This window comes from Podarcis pityusensis, assembly GCF_964106645.2.
Source record: "Podarcis pityusensis genome assembly, chromosome: 6".
Lineage (NCBI taxonomy): Eukaryota > Metazoa > Chordata > Lepidosauria > Squamata > Lacertidae > Podarcis > Podarcis pityusensis.
The window spans coordinates 75,780,162-75,796,021 of NC_138030.1; the positions used below are offsets into that span (position 1 = coordinate 75,780,162).

Below are 15,860 nucleotides of genomic sequence, written 5' to 3' on the forward strand. Positions count from 1 at the left end.
AATGTATATAAAGCAGATACTTTGAGGGGACTTTTATTCATTCCTCCTCACCACTATGAGCTGAATAAAGAGCATGAAATCACTTTGCGACTCTGAGTATATTTCAAATAGTGACACCCTCCAAGATTGGTGGAGCCCTTTCCTTAACTGTGTCAATGGCCAAAAACCAAGGCCTCATTATACCAACAGCTTAACGTTCTCAGTGGACAGGTTACATTAAGTGATATGTTTGAATGTTGAATATGTAAGATTATGTCAATGGATGAAACAAACACCATTAGATGTACTGCTGGGTAAGTGTTTAATGGTTCTTGCATTTGCATTTGGATTTGCATTTGCATTTGCATTTGTTTAAAAACAAACAAACAAACAAAAAACAATAGCCTTGAGGAAGAACTTGGTGGCGACTGCAAAACCTGTTCACCACCCTATAGACTTGTGTGTGGCCCATCTTGTCCTCCATCAATAGTCTCCTGGAGGCACATTACACAAGCAATGAAAAGAAGTTGGGTTCTTGAGAAGCGGTCTTATTTCCCACATACCATACATTCACTGTTGACCTTTAATTTGCGTTAGCACACTGTACATTTGTGATGATGCCCAGAACTCCTTTGCCCGCCTTTGTCTTTCCCTATAGTTATTAGAAGTGAACCATATTCATGTACATTTCCAAACAAAAGGGAACCAGACTACCGCATGATGAAACTTCATTATGGCCAACTCATTTTTCCCCTTTTAGTTTTGAAGCGCAAGGTCGGGGAGGGGGGGGGGTTAGTTTTAGTTGTTTCTTAACTGGATGACAGATTTTTTTCTAATTAATCTAGAGCACTGTGTATAGAAACGACTGCAAAAGCAAACATGTCTATTAACAGAAAAGCAGTGATTACTGCTTGGCTTTCAGCCAGTAACTCTACATAAGCAATGAACTGATGCCTGAAACTGTCTTGGTGCCATATGGGTTCTGCTGTAGCAATGAATTGGATCCAACGCAAGGTTAAGATGTGTCAGATTTAACGGGGGTTTAATTGATACTGGTAAAGAAACTCTAAATAAAGAAACAGTGTGCGCGAGGGAGCTATTAGAAACAAGCTGCATGCTAGCCTCTCTTCCTTAGTTTGTGGGCAACAAAACATTCACTCCGACATCTAAAGGAGTTTCCAAACTCTTTACTTCTTTCGGTTCAATTCAGTCGAAGACAAACAAAGCAAAAACAAAAACAAAACAGCAATAATAATACTTCAGGTTAACAAGTTTACCTGCATTTAATTGGCACTGAATGGGAACTCTAATCAGATTCATGCTAATAGGCTTTGGCCACTGTTATGGAGACTTCAGCCATTTTGCCAGAAAACGAAATAAAATAAACATAGTGTGTTGAGACCCAGAGTACTCCCAGAGTACTCCAAGCGCTCTGCCTCTGGCTGCGGTCAGTCGGAAGCTTCAAAAGGTTCACAAGCCAGGCATCTGCTGTTGCGTATCACCCTCAGCCTCAGAATCACCTCTCAACAGGGCCAGGATCCAAAGAGCTGCTTAGTATCATGCAAAGAAAAGAATGGATGGCTCCCTGAACAGGAACACTTCTGTTGTTGTTGTTGTTTAGTCATTTAGTCGTGTCCGACTCTTCGTGACCCCATGGACCAGAGCACGCCAGGCACTCCTGTCTTCCACTGCCTCCCGCAGTTTGGTCAAACTCATGCTGGTAGCCTTGAGAACACTGTCCAACCATCTCGTCCTCTGTCGTTCCCTTCTCCTTGTGCCCTCCATCTTTCCCAGCATCAGGGTCTTTTCCAGGGAGTCTTCTCTTCTCATGAGGTGGCCAAAGTATTGGAGTCTCAGCTTCAGGATCTGTCCTTCCAGTGAGCACTCAGGGCTGATTTCCTTAAGAATGGAGAGGTTTGATCTTCTTGCAGTCCATGGGACTCTCAAGAGTCTCCTCCAGCACCATAATTCAGAAGCGTCAATTCTTCGGCGACCAGCCTTCTTTATGGTCCAGCTCTCACTTCCATACATCACTACTGGGAAAACCATAGCTTTAACTATACGGACCTTTGTTGGCAAGGTGATGTCTCTGCTTTTTAAGATGCTGTCTAGGTTTGTCATTGCTTTTCTCCCAAGAAGCAGGTGTCTTTTAATTTCGTGGCTGCTGTCACCATCTGCAGTGATCACACTTCTGTTAGGAGGCGCCAATGCACAACATTTTGTTTTAGGTGCCCCTTGAGAGTTCTATAATTCAGGTCAACATTATGTGAAGCGCCATTTCATCAATTTTAACTTAAACCCAGAGCCTTCCCATTTCACTGGATGGCAGACAGTTCCTATAATTTCCATTAATAAATTAATTTCCCTTCATTTACTGCCACCCTATTTCTAAAGCAGGCATGGTGGGTGGATGTTGCATCCTTCCAGGGTTTCCCAAACTTGGGTCGCTCCAGCTGCTTTTGGACTGAACACTGGTCCTGATAGCTAGGAATGATGGGAGTTGTAGTCCAAAAACAGCTGGAGGCCCAAGTTTGGGAAACCCTGTAGACGATGTTGGACTATAACTCCCATTGTCCATGGCCATACTGGCTGAAGTTGATGGAAGTTGGAGTACACCAACATATGGACAGCTGAAAGTTACCCACCTCTGTTCTAAACTCTCACAGTAATACACACACACCCTTAAAGTAAAAAGTTCTTCACAGCACCAAACGATCATCAAGCATGTGAGAATGAGGCAGTCCTATCAGATTGCAAAAGCGGGAGAGAAGGGGAAGGGGGCAATTCCACTGGCTGTGCTGAGAAACCAGCGACATTTGGCCCTTCCTCAGTTGTCACCTAGCAGCAGCCAGTCCACTAGGCTATCTCATCAGTATGGAACTGTAACTTTAAGAACTGGTCCCTGGGTTTGCTTCCTTCCTCCTGCCTCCCCATCCCTTTCCCCTTCAGTGCCACATCTTTTAGATTGTCAACCTGAGTAACTGATACGTAAGTCGCCCTGGGAGTTTTTGCACTGAAGGGGAAATGCTTTAAATAAACGAACAAACATGTACCTGCAAGCATCGCTGCAGCCAAAGTCTTACAACAAGGTATTAGTTTTAATACCCATGTGCAAAGGCAGAGCTAAGAGAGATGCAGTGGAATCTCGTATGTGTCTATTCAGAAGTAAGCCCCGCTAATTTCAGTACAACTCACTCCCTAGTAAGCAAATTTAGGATTGCAGCCTTGTAATACAAGCTCTTTCCACCGGAATAAAAGGAGACACATCAGAGAAGAGGGAAAGCGTTAGGTGAGATCACTGTCTCTTTTTCAAGTTCATCCCCTGAAGGAGCGAATTTTTTTAAACACTGTATCGCAAGAAAAAATAAATACAATGCTTTGGGGTAGGGATCAAACGTGGTGGGCTTTTTCCTTAACTAAATACATACAAGTATTTTTTAAATAAAAAAAATGAACATATTTCTGTCTGGGGATTTTTGGACTATGAATCCATTCAACTGCCTCGCAGCCCTCCTGCTAAAATAGAACACGACGTGCTGTTATCAAATATATATAATTACAGGGAGAGATATGAGGGCAAGGAGACGGAAGCTTATTAACCAAGTCTCTTTCTTTGTTAAACTACCTTAGTACCATGCTTTTATTAGCTATCTCCATTATTTAAGTAGCAAGAACACCTTGAAATGTGAATTTCTTCAGTAATTGCTGTTCTGCTCCTTCCTGAATCTGTACTATTAAAGTCAGCATTTGCAGCCAGAGGTTTAGATTTACATTCCTTACTCATGTAAGCTACCCCTGTATTCATGATACACACACACACACACACACACACACACACATATCTTAACCTGATGTTCCTTGCCTTGCAATAGGGTAATACCTTGACCTACCAACTTTTATGAGTATGTTCTATTATTTTTAATGTTTTGCCAGTCTCTGCTTATTTCTCTGTAATTCATGCACTTTCCAGCATGGAGTTTTCATGAAGTTAAAATTCTTTTCTGCCTATGGGGGCGGATTACTCAATCAGGGTTTGTGCAATATATATAAAAAAGCTGTAATACAGCAACATTCACCCCCCTGTTTCTCTGAGCACAGTGCACCAAAGTAGAACATATTTAGGCAGAGCAACCATAGCAGCCTTTTCTACAGAGAGGATAACTGTTCTGGGAAAAGGGGGGGAGAGAGAGAGAGAAGAAAATTTTTATTTATGTATGGAGTCATCAATGAACAGAGCAGTCCAGAGCTATAGACACATTTGTGGTGTACATGATCATTTCTTTTGTTCCACTGCCGCTAACGCCTCTAGTTAAATGGGCTTTGCAGGTTTTGAGCTATTACCAAACGCTGCAAAACCTGTTAGGATCAAGATCTGAGAGAGAGAGGGAAAAGAGCATGCCATGAATAACTTGCAACTGTCTGGGAAATAAAAGCTATTGTCTGCCTCTGCCCACAACACTCAAACGTATCTTATATATACTAAGTTCACACAAGCACAAATGCAAATAAGGCACACACACAAATCTCGTGGATTACAAATCGCCCAAGGAATCATTTACTACCGTAGTGTTAATGTGCCATCCTTGGAAACCAGCTGCTGAATTTTCTTTCTTGCTGTCCTTTCGAACAACAAATACGTTGGAGAGGCAAGATTGCCATGTTATTGCCAATCCTGTAAGACATAGCCTTGTACACTGGAAATCAGTATGGAACACTGCACTCCTGTAACTTTTTACAGCCTTTAAATTGCCAGCCTTCTGACTACATTTCTTCAAACAATATTGCCATCTGAGTGATATCAATCAAACCGTACTGCCCTTTGATGTCAGGACTCACAGAGTCAGCCCACTTGACTGAATTCTGATTACCTCTGTATTCAGAGGAAAATAAATGTGATTTAAAAGAGAGATCCTAGCCAGGAGTTGTGAGTATTTAATAAAAGCAGTACTGATTGGGAGGAGAATAATGCCTAAAATATTATATTGGGAAGCTCAGGCATTTCTATAGGGAAGTTTGTCAGGTGATGTATTATGAGGCTCTTCCTGAATTTCTGCAGCTTCTAGCCATAGAGCATCAAGACGATAATAAAAATGAAGCAATTTAGCTTCTGGTTTCAGTTTTGATCTGATAGGAGTTGAACCACCTTATAAATCTTCAACATGCTACTGGTTCTCCTGGGGAAGAGCTTGACTCACTATCCAGCCTTTACAATACTTTTGTCCTATACTCTAATAGCTTAGATTCAATCACCCGTATATATTTTTTCCTTCAGCTGAGCATTTGTTGGAGCATGGCTCAAAGATAGGCAGCCCAGTCCCATGATAAAACTTGAAGCCTCGAACATGTGCTTTGCAACTTAGAGTGCTGTGATAGTTTTGCAAAGTCATGTTCAGAGTTAGCATCATAAATGATCATATTAACTGCAAATATGATAGATGATAGATAGATATTAATTAATATTTATATTTATATGCCACTCTCCCTACAAAATATTAAAAACTCAGTAAAAGAACATCAACCATTAAAAACTTCCCTGAACAGGGCTGCCTTCAGATGTCTTCTAAAACTCAAATAGTTGTTTGTCTCCTTAACTTTTGATGGGAGGGCATTCCACTGGACAGGTGACACTACCAAGAAGGCCCTCTGCCTGGTTCCCTGTAGCTTCACATCTTGCAGTGAGGGAACTGCCAGAAGGCCCTCAAAGCTGGACACCTCAATGTTCGGGCAATGGAGGTAGAGATGCTCCTTCAGGTATATAGGGTCTCAGCCGTTTAGGGCTTTAAAGGTCAACACCAACACTTTGAATTGGGCTCAGAAACATACTGGGAGACAATGTAGATCTTTCAAGACTGGTGTTATATGGTTCCGGGTGGCTGCTCCCAATCTGCAGTCTGGCAGCCGCATTCTGGATTAGCTGTAGTTTCCAGGTCACCTTCAAAGGTGACATACAGTGCATTGCAGTAGTCCAAGTGGGAGATAACCAGAGCATGCACCACTCTGGTGAGACAGTGCCCAGGCAGGTAGGATTTCAGCCGGCATACCAGAAGAGCTGGTAGACAGCCGCCCTGGACATAGAATTAACCTTCACCTCCATGGATCCAGACAAATCTCATTTGGTCTAGTCCAGGAACTTCACCTGTCTTTAAAACCAGCCTCATATAGGAATAATCTCACCTGAAAATAATTAGGGGATAACTGGGGGCAGGTTTGTATCGTGATGATCATCTTCATCATCTTTAGTGCTATCTATATATGTGTCTCAAGGTGATGGACACAACGTAATAAAAACAGGTAAAAACAATTATTTTTTGATTATTAAAATTATATGCCACCCTTCATCCGAGAATCACGAGATGGTTTACAGTATAAAAACGCAATCGTGCATAGCATAATTAAAAATGGCACAGCAAATTAATTGAAAAACAATAAAAGGAGCCACCCATGTTTTTGGAAAGTGCAGATAGAGAGCACCTGTCATAACTCAACAGGGCAGCCACACTAAAAGGCCTTCTCTGAGTGACTGTGGATATTTCTGGAACTTTTAAGGTTAAATTCTCCCACAGACCACAGTGGCCTATTGGGTATATAATGGATAGGCAGCCTTTCAAGCCTTTCAAGTCTTCAGAAAAAGTTGGAACCAGCCCAAAGTGGTGAAAGGCCCTCTTTTTCATTACCACTACCTGAGTATCCAATCAAGCATTCAAATGGGGCCTGCACTGCCAAAGGGAGGGGGGGCGAACTAATTTTAAAAATTTGTTGTGTTGCTCAGTCAACAGCAAATATGCTTAAAGTTCTTTCCTACTGATGGACTAGAGAAGAGAATAAGAAACATTTCAGCAAAGAGCTCTGAACTTATGCACAAGGCAACTTAAATCCAGCTGACTTTGGGATGTAATCCGTTTAACAGTGTGCTGGGTTGCAGCCAAAGTCATTTTGGAAGCCAGAAGTAATATCAAGTTAAATTCATTATGCAATAGGAACGGCGAATATTTACCATCTTTGCTCAAGAGAATCAATACCTGAGCGTTTTAAAGAAAATACTGGTGGTTTCATAGACTCGCCAGCAGCTGGCTATATTGAGCTTCCTCTTCAATGTATATCTGGGGTATATCATGGGGGCCATAGACACCCCCTTTGTTGGTGTGTGCAAATTCTCATTCTGAAAGTATGGCCCAGAGGAAAAAAGTTTGAGAACCACAGTCTTAGAAGATCAGTTCTTGGTTTATTTACGTTCTTCCTAGTGATAAGGAAACTATTTCTAAATCTAGCTCTTTCTGCTGTATGGGCATGGAAACTCAAGCAAATACTCAACCCCCAGGACCCACAGCTAGAGAAAGTGTACTATACTGGCATTCCAATGTTATGTACAGGGATGTGGTACATAGGGGGTGGGGTGTATGATATGACCATTCAGCCATGTGGGAGTCTGAAGAGTTACAGGGTTGTCCCCTCGCCTTCTGTCGGTGAGAACTAGTCCTAAAGTTTGGTTATACTGGTTTGATTGTAAATCAAGCAACAAATGTCAAACCCTAATTGCAAGTAATCGCAAGTGAGTGGGATGTCAAAAGGGAGGACAGTCTGGCATCTATTTGACAAGACAGGAGACGAGGCAGTTGACAAAGGTTGTGCACTAGTCATTGGCTCCTTCTTGTGTTGTGGGCAGCGTGGGCGGGTGGAGAGCTGAATAAAAAGAGCAGGGAAAAGACAGTACAAAGTACAGGAGAAGGTACAAAATAGACTGCAAAGTGAGGTGGAAGGGAATTATCTGGTCCTGTTTATTCGCAATGGTTGATAGCCACCCTGCGCACAAAGGAAGAGGCAGAAATAAAATGTTCAAAATTAAGAAAATAAACCACTCGCTTGTTACTATTGATCCTGACCTGGCCGCTGAATGTTCATTTAGCTACTGTCATACAGCCAGTCTTCGAATTCTCCTTTCGTTGTGTAATTAACTTTTCTTTAAGCCAGCCCAGGTCACACAGGCTGATTAAAATGTAGCTGTCATCTCAGTACTTTTCTGATGAGTTTTCAAAAAGTTTTTTTTCTCTCTCTCTCGTTGCATTCTCCCTTCACCAGGGCTGGTAATAACAGGACATTTTCTGATTCACCACTGCAGATTAACTCCACCCCTAGATGGCTCATTTTTCTAGGACTGACATATGTCACAAGGTATCTTGAAATCCCCCCAAACTCTTTTTTCTTTTTGGCAGTCAGCAAATGTATCTCTGTCCCCTTTTGAGCTACCTCCCATGCCTCCCAGCATACAGAATTAATTTCAATCGAATCCATCTTCACCATTGGTGTAACTGTGCTCCCCCCCCCAAGGACATTCCTCCCAAAACAATCAACTCATCCCTGATATGAGTTAGGAGAATGACGACTAGAATGGCATAAAGCAGGGGTGGACGGGACGACCACCAACCTGTTTTTAATTTCAGGCTTCTAAAGGTATCACTGTATCTTCAAGAACCGTTTTCTCTTTTCTATCTAAATTAATCATTTGTCTGTCGCTCTTCCAGAAGGAGACAAAATTTTATGAACTTTCTGAGCTTCAGCTTCTGCCTTCGCATCTATTAATTTCCTGTCGACGCATCACCTGGCAAATAGAGTTGCACGTATTAGTGGTGCCATACTACTAATGGAAGCAAACACATGTTGTTTGTTTTTTAGCTCGGGCGTTGGCATGTGCAACCGTTAGTTTTCTGTTCCAATCTACACTTCCACATTGTGTCGTGAAAACCAGGTAATTATTAATATAGGTCATGCATACCTTTATTTTCTCGTCCCATTGTTGACCACGGTGATGGGGAACCTGTGGCCCTGCAGATTACAGGTCTCCTCATCTCTGACTGTTGGCCATGCTGGCTGGGACTGATGGGAGATGGAGCCAAACAACACCTGGAGGGTGTCCCCAGCTTCCCCTCCCTGGTTGACCAGCTCCTTTCTGTCATCTATTAAATAAAAAATAAGGTACATGGAAGAGAAAACAGTGCAGAGGCTGTTGCAAAAATGAATTGTAGGGATGTAGAAGAGATTCCACCTATTGAATGAAGTATCCAAGGACTTGTGAAGGGCTCTGGCCACTGCATAGATAGACATGAAGCTAACACCAATGATCCAGAGACATTCTGATGCAGATTAGAAAATCTATTCATTATGTCTGTTCCTGAACTCTAGTTCTTTATGTATCTGTATTCAGATTCCCATGTGGCAAAGCCCCCAGTTCTTCCCATTTTAGCGGTAATACGGTTTCTGAATAGCACCTGTTGTTATTTTAATTCACTCCTGTGATAGTGAGCTCTGAGAGAGACTTGGAAGGGGCTTCCATTTTTCACTTGTAATGGAGATTCTCTTTCATGTATTTACTTGGTTGGGCTAGTGTGTGAGAGGGAGGGGGGATGTGGATGATCTTTTTCATTATCTAGGGTGTATTTTCCCACTATATGAGATCCCAACTCTATCAAATAATAAGATCTTGGATAAAGTTCAATAAGCCCTAAAGCTCCAGGGTGAGAAACTAAAGCTGCTTTAACAAACCCCACCTAGAGAAAATTAGACTAGTGCTACCATCGTATGCGCACACTCGAGGCAGTAGGTCCCATTGAACTCATTCGGAATGAAACAGGAGTGAGACTGCATTGGATCAGACTGCATGGAGAACCTCAGATGTGGCTTACTGAGCATGTACTCAATCCCGCATTTCAACAGGGGCGTGTCACACACCTGAAAGAGGAAATTGTGTGGGCTGTATGTACAGTTAAAAACAAAAACAAACACAGAGAAGAGTTTCAGAACTATTGACAGCATTGTCTGCCTTCATATTAATTATTCCGTCCTCTCCGTAAATAGGTTTGGGGAAATTCAAGGGCTCTTTGAGAATGCTTCTGAGCAGAGATGGCGAACGAGTGTTCCTGTGCTAAACTATAGTTCTCTTCATTGATGTCGGAGACTGGACTGAGGAGGAATGGTGGGGACTGCCTCCCTCCTCATGAACCCTCCCAAGAACAGGAGGACAGTATAGAGGCCGTAGTTTGGAGGCTGCAGAGGGGAGAAGCTGGGGAATATTGGAAGAGGAACAGCAGGAAGAAGAAACACCAGGGGAGAGACAGCTGACAGACTCAGTGTCTTTGGAAAACATACCAGACACCCCCCCCAGGTCCCAGCAAGCATTGAGAGTAGTAGAAGAGAAAGGTCAGAGGCAGAAAGCACAGTTCAGCCAGTGTAGTGATGGCATATGATAGGAGAGATGGAGGGGGTGAGACCATTATCTGAGAAGCGGCATCATCCATCTATCTCTGTGAATATTGAATAAAATACCATGGCAAGAACTTCTTGTTTTCCCATTTCTGGCTGCCAGCCATGAGGGAGGGGGATCACTCCCCGGACACCGAGATCTAGCACCGAGGGCCTTCTGACGGTTCCCTCATTACGAGAAGTGAGGTTACAGGGAACCTGGCAGAGGGCCTTCTCGGTAGTGGCGCCCGCCCTGTGGAACGCCCTCCCACCAGATGTGAAGGAAATAAGCAGCTATCCTATCTTTAAAAGACATCTAAAGGCAGCCCTGTTTTGGGAAGTTTTCAATATTTAGTGCTGTATTGTTTTTAACACTCGATTGGGAGCCGCCCAGAGTGGCTGGGGAAACTTAGCCAGATGGGTGGGGTATAAATAATAAATTATTATTATTATTATTATTATTATTATTATTATTATTATCAGATTCCCTGAAGCCTGACAATTTCTGACCTAGGCCCATGCTGAATGGGACTGATAGGGCTTGGCATCCAACATGTTCTGGAGGGCCACAGGTTCCCCCACCCCTGCTCTGAAGGACAAAGGAGGAAGGAGGAAGAATCAGGAACAACCTAGCATTGTTGGACCCAATACCACATCCCAGCAGGCAACCCCCTACCCTGGGCTTTCTGACCATCAGTTTCATTGTTCTGCTCTTTTTCCTTCCACACTCTTGGTCATTTTCATATGTAAAAACAGTTTCAGCTCCAGTACAGGCTACAATAACTTTCCGTTTTCATGTAGGTCAGAGCTTCCTTCTTGTCAAAGCACACTTTCTAGACCATATGTCTGTGTAGGACATGGTAGAGCCCCATGCCCCAGCCCTAGTTATACATTGGTAAACATGTCATTAAGGAGGGCTATTTAGGAGATTCTCCACGCCTCCCCAGGAGCTTCTGAAAAGCACTATATGGGAGTGGGGAGGGGCACCATTTTGAAATAACCTTGCAAAATGCCATCTGTAGCCCAGTGAAACGCTACAGTTACTCAACACTGATATGGCAGCTATCTCTTTTGCTGTCTCTTTGGAATTAGTTTGTGTTTTGTAGCTGGACATTTTAAAGATGATAAATGAATGAAGGGCATTTTTCTGTCACTGCTCAAAATGGGTTTGGGATATTTCCTGTCTACCCTTAAGTCTCTTTGATGGTCAGTCTCCAAACAGCTTATCTGTCTGGTTTTCAAACTAAACACAGGACTACTCTAGCACTCTGAGATTCTAACCTTGGTTATTACTTTTTTCCAGCCCCCTGACAGGTTTTGACTTCCGTTGCCCCCCTTGAGATTTCCTTTCACCATTCCCCCCCCCCCCATGTTGAGTCATTTTTAAGCTTCTGAGCATTTGCTAAAGGTGAGGGGGGGAATTATTACTGTCAATAACTGGCACCTAAAATCTGCTAAACACCAAAACTACACTTTCAAATAATATGGAATGCATATGCCATGCCACTTGGGTAAATTTTCATAAACAAAAACTTAATGTACATCCCATATTCCCAGTGTACGAACAGTGCTGGTTCCAGTGGAGTTGTGATCGCAGCAGACTTTGGCAATAAGGGTGAAATGTGCATTCAAAAACCAATTGAATCACCAACAAAAGTTATGAATTCAAATTCTTATATGCCAGTCTAGTACAATGATATCTGCATACTAACAATACCATTAATTCATTGCAGTGTATTTCTATACATATCTATACAGCTATGGAAAATCAGATTAATTGGGTAAAACCTTTGTTACAGTCGTTGTCATGGATATTTAAACATCTAGCCAATTTTTACAAAATCCACATGCCACACGTTATCCAGTGTCTGTTAAAAACATGCCAATTTTCAGTAATTTCAGGTATCACAATACGTTCTTAGAAAGTTGCAAGACCAGCAGTGTAGGTGATTATTTATTTCCTGTACACACTCTTGCATTGCGTATTTCAAATATGTCATTTATCCTGAGAACAAATTGCTTCTCCTGTGGCCTCTGTTCCACAAAGTACTCCAGCGTTTTTCAGATTTTGCACCTTCAAGGAACCCATTCCACATCAAACTAGCCTACAGTGAACCCCTCTGCATGTCTGCAGCTCTGGCCAAGTCTGTTGGAAAGGCTTCGTCACATACCTGATGAACTGAGTGTGCAATCAACACTCTCCTGGGCCACTAAACACAAGGTATGATTGGTACTGATGGGCAAGCTGTCTTTCAGGAAAGCTTTCTCCCATTATTGATCTTTTCATTAAAGAACTCCTGATAAGCCTCTTTGCTCCCCAGAATACAGTTTGAAAACCATTGCAGAGCAGTACTCGACACCAGTGGCTCGTAAACCTCTCCCCAACACACCCCGCCCACTACTGAAGACCATTATTCCTGTTAGTTTTTCTTTGAAAACCTCCACATTTTCTTATTTTCTAGTCACCATGTGGAAGGACACTAGGGCTTCCAGATTACCTGTTTACTGACCTGATTTGTTTGCACAAAGCAGGTTAGAACATGTCAACTATTTATTGAGCGTTCATTATGAATGGTTTGCCAGGAGGTTGTGTGATGTTCTGCCAAGCATGTGACATTCCACACTTTGCAGGAATGTTGTGTCAAGCAGGTGCTGTCCCATACTTTTCGTTTTCCTGTCACTTTCTTTACTGCAAAAAGTCTGGTTTGGGGGGAGAAACATATGTGTTGTTGAAGTTCACCACATCAGCTTTAATTCCTGGGATGCTGGAACATGTCACACCAATACCAGATTAGTTAAACTGGAGTACAGGGTTCAAATCAAAGTGCTTCTGATGATCTTCAAAGCCCTAAATAATTTAGGTGCGAGTTATCTTAAGGATGGCCTTCACCCATATCAATCTGCCCCACATCTTAAGATCTACTTTGGAGGCTCTATTGAGATACCTACCTTTAAAAACAGATTGGTAGATACACAGAACAGGGCCTTTTCATTGGTGCCCCCTCCCCAACTGGCATTCAGTTCCAAATAAGATCAGGCACACCCCACCCCTTGTTAATTTTAAACAGCTCTTAAAACCTTAGTTTTCATCATAGCCCTTGGGGGCCAATTAAGCTCTATAAATATTAGGAGGGGTTTTCAGCCAGCTGAACTCTTCTTCTTTTTGAATGATATTCTTGTTAGATTTTATGGGTTTATATTCTACATCACCTGAGGGGTTTTTTTGCCCAAAGAGCAGTCTAAACATCTATTGAAGAAATCAAATAAGTCAAATAAATAAAATCATGGTAAAAACCAGTTCCCTGAAGCGATCAGGGGGAAATACTGTGCTTAGAAACAGAAGGTGTCTTAGACAGCTTTTGTTATGAAAGGAAGGAAGACTGCCAAGCAGAAGCAAGGCGGCTTTTAACCTTTTCCTGGCAAGGAGAGAATATGTGAAAGCTCCAAAGTTAACCATTCCCTCTCCAGCTGCAACCCTCCCAAATGTGCCTCCAAATATATATCATTGAAAGCTGAGTTGCTATGCAGCAGGAGGGGTGGGTTAGGGGAGCTCACAGTGCACAGGAAGGGAAGTGTTAATCATTCTCTCCCTTACTGTGACTCTCCCCTAAAAAATGTCATACAGCAATTAGATTTTAAATAAAACCTAGCTTTTAAAAAGCCAGGCTCTTGCCTCGGGGAGTGGGTCAGAGATGGAAACCCACAAAGTGAAAATTCCCCATGTCTGCTCTGAACCACACCAAGGCTCTGGCTTGCTAATCCAAAGGTTGAATTGGGATACAATCAAGAATCTATATTTGAGAAGAGAAAGTTTTCTATATGCAGAAAAGCATGCCATTTTGAAGCAATGGGTTGCATCCAATGAAGTTGTCCCATTAGCATAAGGACTTCTTTTCCTTCTCTTCTCCGCAGGTCCCCCTACAATTTTGGGGGGTTCCTCAATCCTTCAGTGTGGATTTGGGAAAAGTGTAGGGGACACAGAGAGAGCTGAGGGAGAAGAAGTTCTATTGTGCAGGAGAAGGCCCTTGCACCAATAGGATGACTTTGCTGGATGCAACCCTCATTGTGTCAGAAGAACACATCCTAATAGCTTATAGAATCCCAAATATTTCCCTACCCATAGCATACACCCATAGCAAGCCACCTTCCTTTCATCACATTGCATCTTTGACTGGGTTAGAGACTATTATAAAAAAAAACACAGAAATTCATTTAAATAAATGATGAAACTGTTGTCATTTCCCCTTGTGCAAACAGTGCTGGTTTTAAAGGGAAAGAGGGGCTGCAATTTCTTTAAAATAAAAATGAAATCACTGGTAGGCCAAATCACATCAGTAAGGCTTTGCAAATTCTTCTCCACCATGTTATTTCCATTATGACAAAAACTGATAAGTCACTGGAAAAGACTCATCATCACAAATATGTGCTGGTGATAGTCCCGTCAATAACACAATGTCAGGGCTTGTGTTTTCTCCCTCATGCAAGGAAAACTCTACATACCCATCATTGAGAAGTCTATCAAGAAGAAGAAGAAGAAGAAGAAGAAGAAGAAGAAGAAGAAGAAGAAGAAGAACAACAACAACAACAACAACAACAACAACAACAACACACCACCTGGGGAACAAAGAGGAGGAGCTTTTGACTGGTCCATTTTCCACATTACATAACTTGCAATTTTTAAGCCTGGCTTTGTACACAAGTGGACCCTTCCAGGGACAGTCCCAGATTTACAGAAGCCATCCCGGTTTCTGATTTGATTCCAGAATGTCCTGCTGTTCCTTAGGACATCCCTATTTTCATCTGAGAAATGTTGGAGGGTATGCACATGCCACTAAAATAGTCAGAAGAATTAATAATAAGAGACCTGCAGCTTCAGGGGGATGTGAAAATAATCAAGCTCTCACTGAGCAGCAGCAACGGAGAAACCTTAAAGGTTTTAGGCCTGAATCCTATATATGTATTGCAATACAATTGATGGCCTTCCTTATTCATCACGCTGTTGAGAGGATGAAAGAGTGTGCACTTTCAAATTGTTCATTTAATTGGCATAGAAGCCTTGATCTATTTAAATGTTAACGTTATGAAAGAAGGGTTTATTATTAGCTAGCATGTTGTTCCAGTTACTTTTTCAGCTTCAGGTACTTTTAGAAAGCCTTTTGAAAACCAAGGAAATGTTTCTCATGGTAGAACAGAGAACAGCTAAGTACAAAACCTGCATGTCTCTTTCATCGTAATCATGTGTACCCTTCTGAACACTCCATTTTATTATAATTATTTGTCAGCTCCTGATTATAAGTTATTTTATTTCTTACAAGATGCTGAGCCTATGCTGGACATAAACAAAATATTGTACAACCGTTTGGATATATCTTTGATGTTTCTGTTGTGTTTTGAAGAAAGTTCTGCAAGTAAAGTTTGGAATAATATCGAATAGGTCTGGACAATGCTTTATTCCAAAAGGAATCAGTTTTTATGCATCCAGTTGCTTCAAGCTACACAGTATTAATATCTGCACTACGTGTGTGTGTGTGTGTGTGTGTGTGTGTGTGTGTTGAACTGCCCTTAAATCTCTCTGACCATTTTGAAACCCAATGGAGCAACACCAAATATCTCATGTCACTTCCAGTGAGGGACATTTAAAGGGGCAT

The 15,860-nt window shown here is 42.1% G+C and overlaps 1 protein-coding gene across 2 annotated transcripts in view; it reads right to left on the reverse strand.

Annotated features, from left to right (window-relative positions):
- Positions 1–390: 390 nt before the first annotated feature.
- The window catches only part of LOC308478759 (uncharacterized protein), a 44,324-nt gene continuing 28,854 nt past the window's right edge, over positions 391–15,860 (reverse strand). Inside the window, exons 3-5 of one of the 2 annotated variants that reach the window (XR_013987229.1) lie at positions 8,750–8,930; positions 8,402–8,575; positions 391–2,170 (exon numbers count right to left, since the gene is read on the reverse strand). Coding sequence is in view for 1 of the 2 variants with exons in the window: in XM_081008885.1 (XP_080865011.1) it covers positions 8,752–8,930 (179 nt within the window). In the remaining variant the exon portion in view is untranslated. Of the gene's footprint in view, positions 2,171–6,428; positions 8,576–8,749; positions 8,931–15,860 lie in introns of those variants that run through there. The other variant, XM_081008885.1, reaches the window with a different exon arrangement.